General features: G+C 37.7%; 1 protein-coding gene across 2 annotated transcripts in view; it reads right to left on the minus strand.

Moving 5' to 3' along the window:
- Nucleotides 1–17,939, minus strand: part of SLCO1C1 (solute carrier organic anion transporter family member 1C1) — a 41,524-nt gene extending 23,585 nt beyond the window's left edge. The window contains exons 1-8 of one of the 2 annotated variants that reach the window (XM_081127313.1): nucleotides 17,493–17,939; nucleotides 13,143–13,296; nucleotides 11,305–11,446; nucleotides 8,071–8,203; nucleotides 7,177–7,298; nucleotides 3,700–3,846; nucleotides 2,997–3,095; nucleotides 976–1,221 (exon numbers count right to left, since the gene is read on the minus strand). In XM_081127313.1, coding sequence (XP_080983439.1) covers nucleotides 976–1,221; nucleotides 2,997–3,095; nucleotides 3,700–3,846; nucleotides 7,177–7,298; nucleotides 8,071–8,203; nucleotides 11,305–11,446; nucleotides 13,143–13,271 — 1,018 coding nt within the window. In that variant the 5' untranslated portion in view covers nucleotides 13,272–13,296; nucleotides 17,493–17,939. The remainder of the gene's footprint in view (nucleotides 1–975; nucleotides 1,222–2,996; nucleotides 3,096–3,699; nucleotides 3,847–7,176; nucleotides 7,299–8,070; nucleotides 8,204–11,304; nucleotides 11,447–13,142; nucleotides 13,297–17,492) is intronic. The other variant, XM_081127314.1, reaches the window with a different exon arrangement.
- Nucleotides 17,940–21,779: the final 3,840 nt, after the last annotated feature.

Genomic DNA, 21,779 nt, shown 5'->3' on the forward strand with positions numbered 1-21,779 from the left:
CACTTGGCAGCAGGGAGTAGGTGGCTAAGTCCCATTGTCATATTATCAGCTGCGGTTACAGTGTGGTGCACATGCTCACGATGGATATCAAGCCATTGGCGCTGGTCAAGGAGGAGACCTGGCCAGCTCAGATCTAGGCACAGGGCTCGCTTCTACGGGCATAAAATTTATAGTATAGTTAGAGGTACAAGTCAGACAGAAACAGATTCCTCTAACTGATATGGATAAAAGGCAAGAACAATGAACTACTCCCTCGCTACACAGCAGGGAGTCATAGGCGGGACATCAAGAACTTCAGTTTTCTAGTCATTCTTCAAGCTTGGGTCATGGTCACAAGGAAAGGCATATGAACGTTGTCTCCATTTAATGTACAAACTTTCCTGTAAGAAATGAGCTGTGGCATTTTTCCTTCTTCCTATTAGGTAGTCAAGCAGAAATGTGAAGACTTTCTATAAATCTTGCTGGGACCCTTCCAGGACATTTGAGGGGAACTAACCTTTCTCATGGATCCCCATTACCTGTGGGGGGAGTTCACTAGAGCACGTATGGTTTTGCCGTACACCCCACTCACTTCTTTCATCACTGCTGGGAGACATGCACTGGTGCACACTTCTCAAATGGGTGGCTCCCATCTGTTTTCAAAGGTCACAGCCCTGAAGATTCACTCTATTCTTTTCTGTCCCCCCAGACGGATGTGAAAGAGCAATCCTGTAGGGATAGTTGCACAGTCGCCACTGAGGAGGTGTGAGGGTGGGGGTGTCGGTCAGGAAGGTGACCAAGACTTTGGGTCATGTTCTTCAATCGTCTTCCAGTAATAAAACTCACTTTTAAATCTTCACTTCTGCTTCCTGTATAGTTTCTCAATTTTTTTTTCTGAACACATGAAGGGGACAGAGGGGTATGACTTATAGATCCCCTATAAAGTCCAAACAGAAAAACTGAAAGTGTTTCAAAATTAAGGAGAATCTGGCTCACCTCTTGCCATTTCCATTATTTTTGCTTTTTCTCTATGGGGTGTTTGGTATTCGTTGTGATCATCCATAATAAACTTGGATTTCTCAGAGGAGGAGTTGGCATCCTCTCTACTTTGGGGTCTCAGGAGGCTCTTTGGTAAACACCAGAAAGGCACAGCTGCAAGAAGACTTATGACTCCTGCGATTAGGTAACCAAGCCACCAGGCGCCTACCCACTGGGGATCCTTTGGGGTAATGGTGATGTGATCTGAAAAAGAGACAGGATGGCTACGTAGTATACACAGCAAAGCTAGTGTGTTGAAATAAGTCTTTTTTTTTTCTTAAGACCTAGCATTTGCTCGATCACATTATCAAAATAAGTAATAATTCATACATCACTTTTTCTAATCTGAACATTATCATCTTGCTTTTTGAAGGAAAGAGGGTGGAGCATGATTTCTTTTATTGTTTCCTAGATTATAAGTATAGAGTCTAAATACTGGAAGGGAACCCAGGGTTCCTAAACTCTGCTCTGGGGCTCTGCAGAGGGAGCCCTGGGCCCATGGCAGAGGGAATGTAACATGTGGGGGAGAGTTAGGGGGGTTCAAACCTTCCACCAGCTTTGCCACATCAGCACCATTTCCTCTGATTTACCAATTGAACCCCTGTCTAATATTTTACTCAAAGGAAGAGATATGTCCTGTACCCTGTGGAGCAAATCTAGTCTGAAGCACTATAAATGCTTTTCATTAAGTGCAATTTAATAATATTTCAGAGCTATTTGTAGGTCTGAATCAAGATTTGTATGTGTAAATAAATCATCAATATCTTGTAAAAACTTTAGTTTGACACCATTTCTCATTGGACTAAAAGGTAAACATTGACAAAGGTTTTTTGAAACAAACCAAGTGGGTTGTTTTTTTTTAAATATAAGAACCCATAAAACATATTGCTGTACTCCACCTGCACCACCCTCTATGACAGCAACAACACAAAAAGCACATGTCCTTTGACAATTAGGGTCAATTGCCACTACATTTTAATCAGTAAAATGTTTATATCAGTTCAATGCTGCATTTTCATTGCTTCCCCTTAACCATTTTTTTCTGAGCCACTCATCACACCTATACTCTTGTGTATATGAGTCTCTGTAACTGGATTTTAAAATTCAAGGAGTCAATAAACTCAGCTGTTTTGTTCACTGTGGTAAAGTAGCACCTGGGATAAAGCCGATGTAAACTAAATTTTGGAGGTTAATGAATTAATAAAGGAATGAATAAATAAAATGTTTGGAATATACCTGCATTTTATTTGATTAAAGAGGGACAATCAGTGCAAGAGCTTTGAATTCTATTTTAACTTAATGATTTCAAAGTGCAATTCCAGAATTTTAAAAAATGAAACATTTCTAACTGCTTTTTTAGAATTCTTAAAAAAAAACCCAAAACACAAAAATACTAAATATTTCTAAGGTGTACATCTCACAAGGAAAGAAATAAATTAATAGCTATAGAAAGATAAGGTTTCCCATTGATTGCCTACCCAAGCACTCCTCTAGAAGGAAAGCTAGTCTCATTACATATGCTTCCACCTAAGAAAGATTTGTATAGTAAAGAAGGGAATTTTGGTTGCCAGAAATCTTTCAATCCTTGGTTTTTCTGGCAAGTCAACAAACACATTATCAATTTATGTGACTGTAATAAATGTTGATACACCTGAAACCAACAAGAGCCAAGAAGTAGCCACAGCTTGCAGTCCTAACTATGCTGGAATGCGTTTGATCTGGCCAACCAGAAGTGAAAAAAGATACACCTGAATAACAAATTATGGGTCATCCAGTTCTAATCACCACCTATTTTTCATATTCCATTTATTAATGTGCATGATGATTCTATCAATGAGTTTTTCATGGATTATTTTCATTTTATGAAAGATTACCATCCTGTGATTTTTATAAAAAGTCAATGTGCTATTTTCTACGCCATACCAACCATTATAAAATTACAGCAAAATAAATGAATAAATAACAATAAGTTCCCTTACCTAGGTTTACAAAGCCAATGTCAACATACAGTTTGGCACATAATGACCCTAATAGGAAGCCAAAGATCGGTCCTATAATTGCAACCGTCTGTACACACCCTGCACCAAAAAAAAAAAAATTAAATTAAAATTTAAAAAAATAATACAAAATAAGGTGCCATTTCTTTGCTTTTGTAAATTAATAAATTTTAAACAAGAAATGTGAATGAGATCTGGTTAGTAGCTGAAAATATTTCAACTCTTTACTTAAGTGTACTTAATTTGTCAATTTTTCAACCTCATTGAATTAGGAAATAAGTCCTTGTTAGCTTTGGAAGAAGAATGAACACTTTTAAGGCATTAATTGTCTCTCAGTAAGAAAATAACACCAGTAATGACTCTCTGATCTCTCTCTCTCTATATATATCACCTAAATGCTTCCACAGTCCACAAAGTCCATGAAGCTCCTTACAAACGGTCATACATCACTGCCTTTGAGCTCAGTTATTTCCTCTTAATCTGATGTTCTGTCCCTAATGCAATAGGGTCTTCTACTTGAAGTTTCTTTACCATTCAAATCCCCATTCTGGACTTCAAAAATGTGTGAACCGAAGAAAGGAGTTGGACACGAAGTAAAAAGCCTCCCACACCCAATTTAGTTTAGAACGGAGTTGAGAAAACCAGGTACCCTGCTTCCCGAGAAGATAAATGAGGTGGGCGTTACCGATATAGAAAGCCACATTGTCCTCACTGGCGAAATCATCAAGGTAGGTGATGCCTAGGGGCTGAATGGGAGTTTCTCCAATTCCACGAAGAAGATTCCCCAGGAAAACATAAACCCACATGGAGGAGCTGGTGTCGATTTCACAGTCTTGAAAGGAAAGCAAACAAGACGAATAAAATAAGATTTCTATCAAAGTTAAATATTAATTCTGCATTTCTACAAGTTGTCCTAAAATCAGATTAGAATGCAGAATTAAAAGAAGATACAGACCTACTTTGATAGGCATGAGCAAGATCAGGAAATATTTTGTAAGTTCAAGAGCTTAGGTAGCATGAATCCCCCCGGGACCTTGACCTAGGAACATGTGCTTCTTGTTCCTGTTCCTTTACTTATTTTCTCTCTTCTTTTTATTTCATACTTAAAGTTCTTGAAATTCCTCCCCTTCAATAACATTCAACATCCTCTGGTCCAGGACAAAACATGAAATTTTGAACAAAGGCTTTCCTTGCCTTAAAACTTTTTTATTTTTCAGCAGAAATCACTTGTAAGTTTATTGCTGACCAAGTTCTACCTGAAATTCAAAATTCTATATGGGTGACACTTCAACTTTGGGTAGCCTTGCCTATAATTACAATTGTTTGATAGTGAATAACAAATCTTTAGGGCTCATGTTTAGAGAACAATTCATCTAAAAATTAAAAACCCTACAAGCTTCAGTAGTATAGCTATTCCAATAAAAAGAACTTTTGACATATTTTTAGAGTGAAATTTAAGGCTAACAATTTTAAAAGCTCTCATAAAAGCCATATCTTACTATGAATATGTGAAGTTGGATAATTACTCCCATATCATAAATGAAATAGACTTTGAAGAGTTTAGTCACTTTAATAAAAAGCATAATATTAACCACCTCCAACACTCACCATTTCTGAATGCTCTCTGCCAGGCACTGGACTAAGTAGTTTGTAGGCATTTTTTAAATTGAATTCTCCTAATAATCCTATGAGGCAGGAATTATTTTCATCTACTAGTAATCCTTAAAGCAATTTTTGAAGGTGAAGTATGGGTTATGAAGAATTGGGGTGAATGCTTACGTGTAGATGAATCTGACTGCGTAACAAAAAAGACCACTGTGCAGCCATGTGGCTTCCTGCCTTGATTCCACCACTTCCAGACATGTAGCCAAGGGACCCTGGGTTTTTCACTTATCTTCTCTAGGTTTCTTTTCCATTCCCCAAAATATAGGGTGTCCCAAAAAATGTATACACACTTTGAATAATTATAAATAGTGTTTCTTAAAATGTATTTCATTTTCAAAATTGAGCTATCAGCTATTAAAGTATGTATGCATTTTTTTGGGACACCCTGCATAGTAGGACTTCCTTTTCCAAAAATTGATTCTAATGTCAACTGTAGCCCTAACATTTATTTGTGTTTTTCTAACAAGCTTGTTGGTAAGTCTTATAGATAATTATAGACACCTTAAATCTGTACTTTCCAATATAGTACACAAGCTACATGTGGCTGTTGAAATTTAAATTAAAGTGACATAAAGCTAAAAATCCTACTCCTCAGTCACACTAGCTATATTTCAAGTACCTAACAGTCACATGTGGCTAATGGCTACTGTATTACACAGCATAGATATAAAGCATTTTCACCATCACGAGAGTCCTATTGGACACCTCTGCTCTAGAGGATCATGGGGGAAATGGGGTCATGCATGGAGCACTTTTGAGAAGAGTCCTATATTTACCTTACTATCGTCTTTAGGATGAGCCTGGCGTTCACTCTGTCTAATGCCCACATATGTCTGTGACTTTGAAGAAACGGATTGAGTGGTAAGTCTTATACTCTGTACATACTTAATAACTGTCTCTTTACATCAAAAACATTTTCATTCTCTGAAAAGAAACCCTATGTTTCTTTTAATAACCTTATGTTTCTTTATTAATGTTAAAGTTTTAAATATTTCCTAATTAGTTATATTCTCATTTATATCAGTCTCTTCCCTGATGGTCTAAAAAAAAAACAAAATATCTTCAATGCCTGTACCTGGTGCACAGATGAAAATCCGAACTCTTTAGCTCGGGTCCTTGTCTCTGTATGTGGGCCTGAATTAAATTTACCATCCATGATATCTTTAGGCCCAGAATGTCCTCCCCTACTTTCTCCCCTCATATTTCTTATTTCTTTTAATCCTCTGGCCCTTCCCTTTATTCAAACAGCCAGACCTTGAGTGTTCACTGCTCAGGAAAAGGAAATCTCCAAAGAAAGCATTAATGAGGATATTAGAGAATGAAAAGGTCTTATGGTACAGATAAAAGATTTGGATGGGTAGCAGGTATATAAAAGAAAGGCTTCCACACTTTATAGAAATCTACTGCAGGATAGGAATAGGGCATGAGATGGGGGAGGCGGGAAGGAAGAGTTCAGGAGTTGAGCATATTGATGCTGAAGGGCTACGAAGAGAGGGCATTTGAGGTCCTGCCTGAGCAGCATCCCAGAGACATGGCGAACACCTGTGGGTATGTTTTTGGATCCCATGAATGAGGAGAACCTGTGCCACCGTGTGCAGGCAAAGTCTAGGGAGGTGGCAAGACCCCACACATGAAATGGTTGCGCAATGCAGCTAAGCACCCCTATCTTCAGCTCCTCACAGGGTTTCCAATGTCTACAGTAACACAGAAGAGAGGATTCCCCTGTCCCCAAGGGTGGGTCATACATAGCATTGCTGTGTAATGTGCATCAGCGACATGGAATTCTATCATTCTAACAAAATTCCCCAACTCCTATCTTGTGGGGGAAGTAGAATTATATCTATGTTTCCAAGGCACTCACTCCTGCATCAGAGAGAGCTTCTGTGTTAAAAACATGGACATGGACATGAAATGACCCCAAGGTGACATGCATGACCAAACGCTGAGGCCAGAAGGATTAGATGTCTAAGATGACAGGGCACCAATGACACTAAAGATCCCCCTCCCATAACTCCCTCTTTTACTATTATGTAACCTCCTTAGAATGTAAGCAGCCCCTGAGAAAAGGGTGAAGATTAGGGGAAAATGGACTGAGATTAAGTTGTTGCCATTCTGATGGAAAAGAGGTTAAATACAGAAATTAATTTGAGTCCTCAGGAAAAATATATTTCTTTTATATCTGATCAATGGACTGAGATTCTTAAATGCTAAACTAGTTTTATCCTGATTTTACAGCCCGCCTTACTTGAAACCACTGGAAGCTTTCCTGTCACCAGCAATGAATGCTCCCTGACCCATAAGATTTGATTGTGTATTTTCTTAGGCTCTCATCATAAACTGCTTCATATTCTAAGAATTTTTATGGCACTATAATATCTCGATTTAAATAGTAAAGCTTTGACAGCAAAAATTATATAGATATTTGGTCCATAGTAGGGAACATATGAAGTCTTTTTTAAAAACTTTGTTTTTTAAAGTAGAAACAAAATCATCTTACCATTATTTATTCTGGATTGTGATTTTTCCTGAATTGAGGTTGGTAATGGACTGTTTGACTCCAGGAGACATGGAGAGGTGCTAAGAGTGGAATTGGAGAAAGAATACCTTTCATATTTGTACCTGTATAAAAAGAACATTTTCTTTACTACAGACTCATTTAATATTGTGCTAAAATAGTAAATGGATACTACATGACTCAGGGCATTTGTTTGAGTTCTCAGCTATCTCTGAACCTGAATGACTGGACCAAACCAGCGTTTAATAGCGGAGTTTCTGAAGACACAGCCAGAAGGTCTGCTTCATAGGCAGGCACCACGTTTGAGCTGATCAATTATCCAGTGTAGTGAAAGAAAATAAGACATTTATAGAGGCTCACTTTAATATAAAATAACGACTCTAAGTCACATACTATCTTGGCAAAAAAAATTGCCAATGCTTGGTAAAATCATGATTATCTCCGAATCAGAGGACAAGCAATATTTTAATGACAATGTCCGCGATCCAGCATATTATCTGCGGCATTCATTCATTACCCATTTGATATTTACCACATAATATGTTAATTTATTTTTGCTTATTTAATTTTGCCTCCACAGGTAAATTAAAGCATTTGAATGAAGAATATAAGTGAAAATTTTCCTTTAATGTTGTTGACATCGATGTATAGTAAATAGTACATCAAAATTTTTTTTCTTGCAGGTTATTAAATTATAAGTAAAATTGCAAGTGTTCTGAAATTCTGCCCAAAGTAGATGTAATAACAATAAGATATAATTTATCATGGTTTAAAACATGGGCTATTTTTAAAAATTTAAATAATTAATTATAACCATAAAAAGGGAGAAATGCAGTTGTTGGTAAAGCAAGGACAGGATGGCTGCTTTAGACTTACTGTTCCATGAAGAACTGAGGCAATGCAATGAGCAACGTTCCAACTCCCATGATCAGGCACCCTGCTCCAATGATTTTTGGCCTGTGAAGTCTGGCTCCAAAGTAGCTAACAAATGTTATCACTAAGAGATTCCCTTTGAGAAAAAAAATAACATTTTCATAAGTTAGAGAACTTAAAAAATCATCAGGATAACTAAGTAACCTTAAGTGAGTGAATGTCTAGAGCAAACCTGTCTAGAGTCATATTGTGTTTTGACTAAACCATCTCCCACCATCATTCCTATCATTTGACTTTCTTTCGTTTAATCTGAGATGACTGTTGGAATTGTCTTTTTATTTGTTACGTCAGTCATATTACCCCTTTGGCAGAAAGTTTTAATGACCAAGTCTTCTACCTCATTTTCACACACTGTAATTATTTGTCTTTTTAAAGTGTGTTATCAGAAATCGAATTGTAGAAGGCATTCTTTAGCTGTTCTCTTAAGTTTTCTTTTCTGATTTTAAAGTAAACTTTATTATTGTTTCTTCACTTATTAAAGTTTTCTAATAAAACTTCTATTAGTTTCCCATTTGCTCTTGAAACATACATCACATATTCTTGCTTTAGCTGATATTCCCTATAAAAAAAGCAAAACAACTGTACCTCACTTAAAATGAAATCAAATTATAAAATTCACCTTTACACAAGTGACATTTTACAATTTGTTTATATCTTTTTTACAAAAAAAGATAAGATTCAAAATAGAAATAAAAATTATACCACATAAACAACTTTAGGAACATATCAATTATATAACTTCCAGGTATACTTATAAATTTTATAAAATAAAAAGTCTCCACAAAATATACCAATCTATCTGTTTTCCAAAAAAGAATTGAGGAATATTTTTTGAAGGTGGGAATTAGCCTTTCTGAAATATCTCTAAAGATGCATGTGATGATGGAGATAACTTCCTAACCATGCTTTAGAGATGATGTTCTTGTGCTTTCCTTTGCACAAAACTGCTGGAACAAGGTGGTAAGGGAAATAGAAACATAAAAAATGCAGAATCTTGGCAGCTCCCATCATTTTAATAGTAGCTCACATGTGTTATGAAGATGGCTCCTGGAACATACTTTGAGAAATGCTATTTAGGGTCTTAGATATCAAGGGGCTTTAAAGTTTAAACTATTTTCATTTGGGCTATTTAGTTTTTTTTAAGAACTGGAGTGCTAGATAGAGCAGGAACTTAGCCATACCGCAGCAATTGATTGTGATGGCTGATGGGTAGCCTTGATTAAGGTCCTTCTCAGTGTTTCCAATTTTCTAGCAAGAGTGTTTCCTTACATCTGTAAGCAATCATCTAATTTACTACTGTTTTTTCACAGTGCCAGCTTTAGTCAAGTGCAAAGAGAGCAGCAATTTTTTTCTAGCCTTGAGGACAACAATGATAGTGAGAAAAGTAGATTGCATAGTGGCTCCAGGCTTTATGGCTTTAGGAAGACTTAACCTCCTTTGAGTTTTCATATAAAAAGTTGAGTATGAGATTTCTCATTTCCCATTTAAGTATTTAGTAGAAGACAACAGTTGTACAGAATTAAAAAGTATGTTCTACCAAACTTTCACGTAACAGATTCTCTTTTCCCACACACACTTTCTCTCTCTCTCTCCACACATGCACACACACACACTCACACACACACACTCACATAGTATTTCAGATAGCAGAAAAATACTCAACCCATCTTATAAGACTAATATTCTTTGAAACCAAAACTACACAAGGACAATAAAAGTCCAAGGATAGCTTATTCCAAGAGTACAGAATTATTACCAAAGAGAAAATTAATTAAATCACTATGGTGAGCTTAACAGATGTAGAAAAACATTCAACATAATTGGTCACTCATTTATAATAAAAAATACCTGAGCAAATTAACTTTTAAGGTGTATACATCAAAACCATAATGAAACATATTGCTTAATTATAAAATTTTAAAAGCATTTTAATTAAAGTCAGATATAAGAGAAGGATGCCCACTTTCACTGATTTTATTCACCATAACACTGAGGCCAAAGCAACAAGGCAAAAACAATAAATCACAGATCTATGAATTTAGAAAGGATAATATAACATCATCTTATGTTTCAGATGATATGACTGTCTATCCAGAAAACTCTACACTATAGACAATCAATTGACATTAACAAAATTAAACAAGGTTGCTGCATACAGATAACATTTAGAAATCAATATTGTACCTAGATGGGCTAGCCTACTACACATCAAAGCTGCATGAAAAAGTCTATTGTTCTTAGCCTACAAAGCTGTATAGCATGTTACTGTACTGAATGCTGTAGGTGATTGTAACACAGTGGTAAGTATTTGTATATCTAAACATAGAAAAAGTACAGTAAAAATACACTATACAAGGTACAAAAATGGTACAGGGCACTTACCATGAATGGGAGCTTGAAGGACTAGATGTTGCTCTGGGTGAGTTAGTGAGTGAGTGAGTGTGAAGGCCCAGGACATTATGTACACCACTGCAGACTTTATAAATACTGTCCCACAGGCCCTCCCCCTGCTTCCTTCTGACAGGACTAGAAATAGAATATCAAAGCTGTCAATGATGCTTCATGAGCAGGGATATGAGCTGGATTGATGGAAATATTGAGGAGAAACTGGCTGGGTAAGGCTTAGATCCTTCAATTCAGGAAGCTGACTGGGCTAATACCTTTTAAAGTACTTCCAAAATTTGGACAGGGCTCAACTGCTCTTTTCATATTCTAAGAGGGTGTCAATCGCTAACCAAAGACAGCTGAGTGTAGAATTTTTGTTATCTGCTTTGCTCTACTCTTCTTGTCAACAGAATTCCTCTCTCTCCTTTCTAAGCAACTGGGCATAAGCCCCCTTTAATGGTTCAACTTCTTCAATAATTACAATAATTTTTCATACAGCCCATTTGGATTCTTCCAAATTTTGAGTCACAGAGCTTCCAGGATATATAACTCTTCTATAAACACTCTTTCCACATACTTTTAAACTCAAAATACTGATAGCACCTCACCCTCTCCTCCAGGAAAGCCTGTCCCTCTGATTGGGAACTCTGAAATGTATGAGTCATATAATAGTGGATGCCTGGAAATATGCTGCTGGTTGCTCAGTGAGAAAAAATTACAGTGAAGATGTTCTTTAGTCGTGCCTAGAAGATCTTGTGCTTAAAAGTGAAGTCAGGCATCTGCAATACCTACCAATTTCAAAACTTCCATCAATAACTCCCACCAGTGAAGAGGGGATTTCAAACCTTCTCTCTATTTGAGTGATAGTGCTCTTCAGATAGCCTCCTGCCAGGGCTTTGGCAAAGTAAACAAAAGACAAGGCGCCCAGGAACACCTGGAAAATATGACAGGTCACACTTAGTCTCACTGCAGCTTGACACACAACTGGAAACTTACTAAGCAAACAAAGCCCCAAACCCAAAACAATATAACAAGCTTGTTATCATTGAAAATTTTAGTGGGGGGGAGGTTACGGGGGGTGGGGTGGAGGTGGAAGAGGGTATATGGGGATAAACGGGGATGGAAAGAATAATAAAATAAAATAAAGGGTAAAAATAAAAATAAATAAAATAATGAAATACCACTAGAAAGAAAGAAAGAAAGAAAGAAAGAAAGAAAGAAAGAAAGAAAGAAAGAAAGAAAGAAAGAAAGAAAGAAAGGAAGAAAGAAAGGGAAATTTTATTTAAGCATTTCAGCCTCAAGCTCATGTAAATTTCTAAAAATTCAGGTTCACTTAGAAATAACAGATTTTTACTCAGAATGTAGGTCAAATTCCCTTTTTTCTCTTTTCTTCCGCCTTCTCCCAAAGGACATTCAAAGGAGTCTTGGCTTTGAAAAGAAGATTCATTGTATGGTGAAGCAAAGAGAGGCAGGAACCATTCATAGGTAAGAAAATAAAACAAAAACCATAAACCAAAATCTTAACATCTTATCACAGGTCTAGCAATCATTGCTGTGTGTTTCCTAGTGATGGTGCATGGATTCTTTTGATATCTGGCTTATGTATTTTGCTAGACCTGGGTATTTAATAGGGTATCCATAAGGTAGGCTGAGTGAATGTTTGGTACAAAGAAAGAACAAGAAGTTGGAGTGACAAAAAGCACCATTTAACCTTCCTCCCACCCTGCCATCCCTTACTATGTAGCAAGAAGAGTCAAATATTTTATTTTTAAAATGGAATAATGGAGATGTTTCATAGATTGAATGTTGTAACTATGTGTAGTATAATATCTGGTATCTGGCATATGGTAGATATTTAATAAATATTAGTTTCTCCTTTCTCTCTTTTTTTCTGTTTAAGAGGGGCATTCAAATGAGCCAGAAAATAACATTTAGTAATGTAATCTACATGGTCAGGCAGAGATTGCTTTCATTGCCTTGCAAAGTGTGGTTTCAATAAATTGCATCTAAGATCACTTTTAAAAATATATATTTTTATTGATTTAGAGAGAGAGGAAGGGAGAGGGAGAAAGAGAAACATCGATGTGAGAAACACTGATCAGCTGCCTCCTGTATGCACCCCAACCGGGGATCAAACCCGCAATTTGGGCATGTGCCATGCCTGGGATTCAAACCTGTGACCTTTCCGTGCATGGGACGATGCTCAACCAACTGAGCCACAACGGCAAGGGCTAAGATCGCTTTTTAAGAAGGAAGAAAATTTTTTGCATCTAGTTATATTGTATAGAAAAAATATCTGGACAGAGATCCAAGAGTATCAATTCCACTTAATTTTTTTTTTTTTTAAAGGTAAGAATTCCTCCTTTTTATTTTTATTTTTTTTAAAATATATCTTTATTGATTTCAGAAAGAGGCTAAGGAGAGGGAGAGAGAGACAGAAACATCAATGATGAGAGAGTCATTGATCGAGCCTGCAACCCGGGCATGTGCCCTGACCGGGAATTGAACCCCGATCGCCTGGATCCTAGGTCGACGCTCACCCGCTGAGCCACGCCCGGCTGGGCTCCACTTAATTTTTTGTTATTCTTCAGTTCACTACTTACAGTTTTTAGCATTTAATTGTTTGTTACCTTTAGTTCACCACAGCACCGCTGTTTTTCCTCTGAGGGGGAATATTCTGTTTTAAAGGAAGGCCTCTCAACAGGATGCACTGAGTTTTTGCAGAATAACTGGATATTTTCTTTGGATGAAGTGTCCATTATGAAAATGTCTCTTGACTCTGATCTGTCAAAGTTGATTTTAAAAAGTGAAAAACAAAAACATTTCATTCAAATTCACACAGTTTATTAAATACTATTTTTATTCACAGTAGATCACTACTCTGTAGGCATAATTTGACACGAAGGCATCTTATTGTACCACAGTAAACTGGCAAAGTTCTTCAATTAAAATTGACCAGGATGTTTGATTAACTAATCCTGCTATCAGGACTCGGTTGCCAGCATTTCCCTCTAGTTTCAGCCTCATTATGGCAAAGAATAAATTTAAATGTTGCCTTTGGAATAAATAATGAGGCAGAATTCTGCTAACTTTGTGGTCTTGCCAGCTTAAACTAGAAGCAAGCAGCAAAGGAAGAAGAGGAATTCAACCATTTGAACATTGCTTCATTAGAATTAAGTCTTTAAAGCCTTTAAATCTATCTTCTTAGTAGAATGGTTAGAAAAGATTGATGCCCATTGTAGAGTCTATAATACCGCACTGTGATTCCTGTAAGTCTGCAACATCCAAAGCCTTAAAATCTGGCAAAAAAAAAAAAAAAAAAAAAAAAAAGAGGCTAATTTGTGCTATCATCTTAGTTTGACAAATAAGGAAGCAGTAAAATTGGTATCTCAGACTTAGGTTTAATTCAGGCAAAAGCAGTCTTCGAGCTGCCTTAAAATAAGAAAGATGGACCCCTTTCTATGTCTAGTTTCCCACCCCCTCGTCCTTACCAAGTCCTGGACATGCTCACATACTCTAAACCTATTTTATCTCTGCTCACATCAATATTTACATATCATGTGCCTCATTTCTTTAGGATTCCATGTGGCTCAGTGACTGCCTGAGAAAGAAATCTAAGTGGAAGAATTAAAAAATAAAATAACTTCTGAGTCACCCTAATGTCTATCAGAAGATGCATGTGTATATTAGTAGAGGTCTTCTGTATCTTCATCATTCTAACTAAAGGAATAACATTAGGAGCAAAATTTCAAGTGCTGCGGTAGAAATTTAAGTTCATTCTGCCTCTATGTAGGTTACTGAGTTAAATATCAAAAGAAAGCCCTAAACAACTTAAAAGTATAGAGGATTTTTTCAGGCAGTGTGAAGTGTTGAGAAGTGTACAGCAAAGGCCTGGTTTTAAAATAAACATTATTAAACATAGATTAGTTGATTTCATGAACATGCATAACTTTTACTTTCAAAATATGGACAAAGGAAAGTAAGTAAAACAGAAAAAAAATTAAAAACCCCAAAACTAAAGTAAATGAAGAGGTGATAATGCTAAACAAGGTCAAAAGACAAAAACACAAGAATACAATATTAGTAAGATATAAATATAGATGTTTAGGAATATAAAACATAAAAAATATGCACATTACTAAGATATAACTAAAATCTCAACAAAATGGATAACTTTCTAGCAAATATTAATTACTTGTATTGACATAAACCAGAAGAGAAAGATAGCCAAGGAAGCATTAACAAAAATACTTTAAAACTAGCTCCTAAACAAAAATACTAAGGATAGATGATGTAATAGGAGTGCTTTACAAAGAGATATCTTTCAAAGAAAGATAGCAAATAATGGAAAGATATAATAATAGTGCCCATTCATTTGACAAAGCTAAAGTTACCTTGATAACAAAATTTCATTAAGCTTGCACAAAGAGGAAAACTTCAGACCAAATCTAGACATGCTAAAATCCTAAAAATACTAGTAAATTCAAATTAATTAATATTTTATAATTAATATCTAGTTTTAAAATGTAAAAATATTAGGAACTTTATTCACCTTAATATTCATCAGCACATTAAGAATTCAAAATGTCATACATGTATATCAAAACATCACACTGTACACCTTAAATATATATCTTTTATTTGTCAATCATCCCTCGATTAAGTTGGCAATAAGAAAATTCAAATTTAAAAATAACAAAATCTCAGTAGACGCAAAACAGCAAGTAACAAAATTCAACATCATTTCTGATTTTAAAAGGACAAATTCTAAGAAACTAAGAACATTGGGATTCTTCATTACCAACTATCTAATACCAACAGCTAACTTCATATATCCATTGAATCACTAAAACTACTTTTCTAGAACAATATTTTGCAGAACAATGAAAAGGGAGTCTGGGAAACACGGGGTTATACAATGTTAAATAGGCTACTTCAGAACAAAACTGCTAAGTACCTTTAATTAAATTCCCAAAGAAACCCAGTGCTTATAATGATTTAAAAAAAAATCAAAATAACTAAATGTTGAACAAATTATGGTGTAGTCATGCAATGACATCTTTTGAAACCCTTAGAAATTAGTGTAAAGAAATATAGTTATATAGAACTATTTTCATCACAGAGTTGGTTTTAAAAATACATGCTTCTAAACACTATAAATAATATCCTATTTTATAAAAAAAAAAAAACCCATACATTCACTATGGATATGTGTGTGTGTATGCATAGAAACAAAGCTTAAGAAAGTTTATTAAGAAAATGTTGACACTCATTATTTCTGGTTGGTAATATTGCAGATGATTTTAAAACATGTTTTGTGTGTCCATGTTTTCTAAGTTTTCTATAACAAACACCAATTTATTATATAAAAATATTTTAAAATAATAGATATAAAAATATCACCAAGCAAAAAATATATAAACCTAAGAGATTTTAAAATACAAAATAAATAACATTAGATGTATAGTTTAAAATGCAACCTTCTTCCAAGAAACTAAACTATATAATTCAAATTGACCTACTGTTTTAGGAATTCAGAAATATTATTTCCCATCAGCCATAATATTACAGCCAGTGACTGGAAAATGAAAATAAATTGTTTAATAAGAAAATTACTATCACTTACACTAACTGTATATCGGAAACATTAAAAGGGTTACATTTAGAATGCTAATGCTAGAGAGAGAAAAATCATGTTGAAAAGAATATTAAAAACTTGAGACACCAAAATAGACTGTCTTCTTACATTTGGAGATGTTGACACAAAAATCACTCTTGCTAGAATCCAGGAGCAATTCCAAAACAGGAGAACTATGGTCATCCTAATGGATGCTATGTTAGGACAAAATGATACCCAGAGTAAAATATTGACACTGAATAGTTTTACTGAAAAGATAATTTCATCTTGATGGCTAATTTGAAGTTCACCTCAAGTATAATATGTTTCAAGAGGCTGCCGTATATGAGATTGAGTTTTTCATCCCTCTGTGAAGTGAGGGGGCAGAAGATCAATGACATGAATAGAAAGATCCTTGGGGCCGGCAGGTGCTCATGCTCTCTTGCTCTCTCCATTTGCAATTGCAGAAGTAGAGCAACAGCACACAGTTACTTAGAAAGATTTGCATTTGGCAGATTCTTAATTGTTCTACTACTTGTAGAGATGACTCCAAGAAAGAATCATGGCCAAGTTTTCATCCAGCATTCTGGGTTAGAGTCTAACTTATTCTAGAGGCCAAAAAAAAAAAGTAACCAAGCAGTTTTTCTTCATTTTAGTTGGAAAAAAATTGAATTTTTTGTCGACATGGGTTTGAAAATCAATCAGTGTTTAAAGAGCTCAGGTGGCCTAAGAAGCTTGTAGTTGGAGCACTCAAATGCCCTGATCCTGTGACCGATCATCCAGTCGTCAGCCTCCAAAGACTGCCCCAAAGGAGAAAGGCAGCCACTTGCCATCACTCTCTTCTCTTAGTCATCTCACCTGAAGAAAACCTCTGTGCTAGCTTGTCTTATGGATACCAGGATCCCTCCTTTGAGGAGGGAAAATAGCCTCACGGTGCTTGCTAAGAAGGAATGTGCATTCTTTAGAAAGCTGATCCTCCAATAAAAGTAATTGTGTCAGGTTCAGATTTAATAGGCACTATTTATGTGCCAGGTGATTTATATATTTTTGGCTAATGCTTAAATATAACCGAACAAGTTAGCATTATAATTCCCATTTTGATATGGCTCAGAGCAGTTAAGTAACTTGTCAAAAACTTCCTAAATAATAACTATCAGAGTAAAAATGTGAACCTAGATCTTAGTGTGTCTGGTTTCTTTAACCAGTCTCTCCTATTTCCAGCAACCTAGCAAGGGGCCCAACATGCTTCATGGAAAAGTGTTCTGACTAAGACACTATGCAGAACTCAAGGGTTTATTAACCTCTCCTTTGTGAGAATGTGATGTGATAGTCACAAAATAGGAAAGCAGGAGCCAAATCTTACCTGGAGGTGGAGATCAAAGACAGCTGATTCCTCCCAATGTGCTCAGCAAGAGGCTGGACCACGCTGCACAGACAGAGAGCAGACTGGGGTGAGTGATGCAGCAGCTCCGAGGATCTCTGCCAGGTGGGGTGAGCCTGGATGGATACAGACAGTGCAGATTAAGAGGAAGAAAAGATGAGGGGCATGGCCTCACCCCTGGGCAATCTCTTTTCTTTCCTCTTTCCTCCTGGCCTCTTTTCTCTGGCAGTCGGCAGAGAACAGGCCACGCTGGCAAAGCCACTGACGTGCATCTTAGCTCTCAGGGCACAGAAAGAGCTGAAGCCTTTGAGCCATTTCTTTGCAATTTGCTGCAAGTGTAAGGCCACACGTGATAAAGCTTTCTTTATGGGAGAGCGTGAAAAAAGAAAAGACCACTTGTGATCTTACTTGCTGATTCCCAGAAACCACAACTCTGCAGGGGGCAGAGGGTAAGGGAACAGAAGCAGGAGGAGGGACGGAAGTTTGTAACAAAGATCCCTCCTTCTCCTTCCAAGAAGTTTTTAAGCCAGCTGCTCCTTGAGGACATCACTGGGATCCTACTTAAAAAAAAAAAAAAAAAAAGAAAAGGGCTCCTGGGCTAAAATCTCTGCATGGTGTCTTCTCCCATTGAGAATCTAGAATCTACAGGGACTATATATCAGATCAAGATCAAGACTGTAGTTTTCTCCAGAAAGAGTCAAATCTTAGAGATATGATCAGTTGCTTACATCCACAGTTTCTGAGTCTTAAAAATAGAAGGAAAAAAAGAAAAACATTGAATTTTTGGCATTTAATTGTTTATTCTATCTAAATTCCAAGGAAAGATAATTCCTTGCACTGAGAAATTCTACAATTCTAATAAACTACTTTCCCAAGAGTGCCATTTTAGAGGATTTTGAGCAGTATTAGCTTGCATTGGGTTTATTACTAATAAATGAATTTGCTGCTGGAATTGTCCAAGATCCACCATATTCTTAAATGACCCCGACTAGGATAGGGCCTGCAACCAAGGTACGTGCCTTGGCCAGAACCGAACCCAGGATGCTTCAATCCGCTGGCCAATGCTCTAAGAGCTTTAATAGGAGAAACTTACATACCCAGGCAAAGCAGCTGCTTGCTCCCAGTAGTGGCCAGCAGGGAAGAATCCACCCCCTTCCAGGACAGGGTCTATTTTTTATAGGGGTTAATAGTAAAACAATACAGTGGGTAGTCATGTAGACCACCAGAAAGAACAATGGATTTCTCTTTTAAAAATTTTTTTATTTGTACACCCCAGTGACCAGACATTACGTAACTTAAACAATGCATTTCTAAGTTAACAGATAATATCAGGCAGTTTTCCACTCTCTATATATTCATTAACCTCCTTGCTAGGGCGAAACCTGAGGCTACAGAGAGTTAAACAGTCACAGAAAGTTAAATATAGAGTCCACATTTCCCAGAGGCCTTTACTGTTGGAGCCATAATAAATCTCTAAAATGAGTTCCCCTTCACTCCACCCCCGATGTAATACGGGTCCTTCCATTCTATGTGCCAACCTTCCACAAATTTCCTCAGAGCCTTTGTACCATGTTTGGAGTCAGAGGGCACAGCAACAGTGTACTCTAGATGCCCAGTGTAATTTACAAACAAAATAATAATGCCGAACAGAGCCGCTTCTAAGGTAGTGACAAAGCCTGAAATCACACGGACAGAGAATCAATTCCTACCTGTTGAATAGTTGTAATTTGGTTGGTCATTTAGGTCAGAGCAAGGGATATATTATGATGATTATCAGGAATATATATACACAACAATCAGTATATGTAAGGGTGCAAGTTCCTCCTTGGGCAGCAGTAAGTAAAGCCATGTGGTTTTGCAACACTATTTTTCTCATTTGCATTGTTCTGAAAAATCTATAGCATACTTAGTACTATTAAGAGCTTGGGCAGTATGACTAGGAATGTGGTGACCTGCCATTCTAAACTAACAGTGGCTACAGGTGGGGAGAAAAGTGATAAAGGATATATCTACCATGCTGCATGCTAAGGCCAAAAAGACAAAGAAGTTACAGGCACGTGCAAGAGTAAGTCACAAGCTTCGGGCAAAATACAGGCTACTTTGTCATCTGTATTAAGAAGGGTGGCTGGGAGTGGTTTCTGCCCTGGTTTATAATACCACACAGTGTTCCCAGCAGAGGATGGGGCAGTTGGGGGCACTGCCTTAAAGGGAAGAATGATAATACTCCAAATCGCTCCAAAGGGCGTGCCCTTAGTCAGTGTTTGGTCTGATGAGTTCTGCACCACCAACCAATGAGGGGGTGTTGGAAGCAACCAAGGAGTTATCTGTAAGTTAAGATTTTGTCCCTCCCCATAGACTCCAAGGAGCGCAAAACATCTGGGGGGAACCTGCCATACCCAGGGTACTTGTAGGTGACTGGTCCTTGGCCCTAGGTCATGTGGAGCCTTCAACAACATGGCATTATGTGACCCTATTTGAGGAGTCCATTCAGCAGTCAAGCTCTCCAGCTGAATCCTCATTGCTGTTAGTGGTCCACTGGTTAAGAGGTGATATGCTCTAGGACACACTTGTCTGATGTAGCTGTTGAGTTCCATTGGAGCTTCTGGCAACCTCTGTGCCCACCCCTTTAAAAAGTGGGTTTCTCTTTGCAGAGCCTGTTTTAACAATCTGTTCATCCTCTCAATCGATCCAGTGGCTTTAGGATTGTAGGGGAGATGGAAGTGCCACATTATATTGTTCCCATTGGCCCAGTTCTACACCTGGTGGCCAGTGAAATGAGTCCCTTGGTCACTCTTGATGTCCATGGGCTGCCTGTATGTAGCACACCACTTCCTAAGTCCCTGTATGGTAGCCTTCTGGGTTGCTTTTTTACTAGGCTATGCTTGCAACAGGCCAGTGGCAGTGTCAATGCATGTCAATGTGTACCTGCAGTTCTGAGACAGTGGCAAGGGTCCGATGTAGTCTACCCGCCATCTCATCACTGGTGTGGCTGCCCATGCTATCTGTCCAAGATGCCATGGTGATTGCCTTTTATGTTCAAGAAAACAAGGAGTGCCCAGCTGGGCGTGGCTCAGCGGTTGAGCATCGACCTAGGATCCAGGCGATTGGGGTTCGGTTCCTGGTCAGGGCACATGCCCGGGTTGAGGGCTCGATCCTCAATGACTCTCTCATCATTGATGTTTCTATCTCTCTCTCTTCCTCTCCTTTCCTCTCTCTGAGATCAATAAAGATATATTTTAAAAAAAAATTAAAAAAGAAAAAGAAAACAAGGGGTGCACTCCTGGCATGCCTCCTTAATATGGCATGGGTGAGGTTCATGCCCATCTGTTTGGCAATTTCCCAAAGAGATGTAATCCCTCGTGTCTAGTCTTTCTATGCAGCCAGAGGGCCACTTCTTGAGGGTTACCACTTTCCTCTACGTGTCTGACCTGAGCCAGCTGATCTACCTGCTGATGTCCTGGAGGGATATAACACTGGGCCGGTACATGGTACACTGTGACCTCTAAGCCTCTTGTCCTTTCCCAGATCTCATTCCATGTTTCAGATCCCCATAACGGGTGGTGCTGAACTTCCCAGTTGTTCTTTTTCCATTGTCCTATCCACAAAGTGAGGCCCTACCCATTGTAGACAGTCCATCAGTCAGTCACCAGGGTGATAGGGCTCAGTTCATGCATTAGTACCATCTAAATCGCTTGCAGCTCTGCCCATGGACTGCTTTACTGGCTTCCTCCATCCAGCCATATAGCATCTGTTCTCGGCTATATGGCCACTGCAGTGCACCAGGGCAGGTTGTCCTTAGTGGACCCATCAGTGTACCAGGCTGTCACAGGGATTGGTGCCTGGCGTTCTTTAACATGTGACTCTAACGGTGGGTGTGTGGACATGTGGACACAAACCTATGTCAGTGTCCACAGGCATTTCCCTAATATATGTGACTGGGCCCAGGATGGCATGCAACTCAGCATGGAGTGGACTAGTTGATAGAGCACATCATTGCTGCAGGGAGGCATTCCATTTGTGTAGGGTAGTGGACTGAGCCACCCCACTGGGGTTTGGAAAATTCCCAGATCCATCCATCAAAGGGGTATCGGGTCCTTAGTGTCATTGGTAAGGTTTCTTGATGATGTCTACATGCTGTAGACTGAGGTGAGCTGCCAGCAGCTACTTCTCCATAAGACTATACCTCTGTTCAGCTGCCTTCCATAATTGGAACCAGAAACATAGGGGTACCTTCCTCCCTTTCTGCTTTTGCCATAAGCCCCATCAAAA

Source organism: Miniopterus schreibersii (assembly GCF_964146895.1).
Source record: "Miniopterus schreibersii genome assembly, chromosome: 2".
Lineage (NCBI taxonomy): Eukaryota > Metazoa > Chordata > Mammalia > Chiroptera > Miniopteridae > Miniopterus > Miniopterus schreibersii.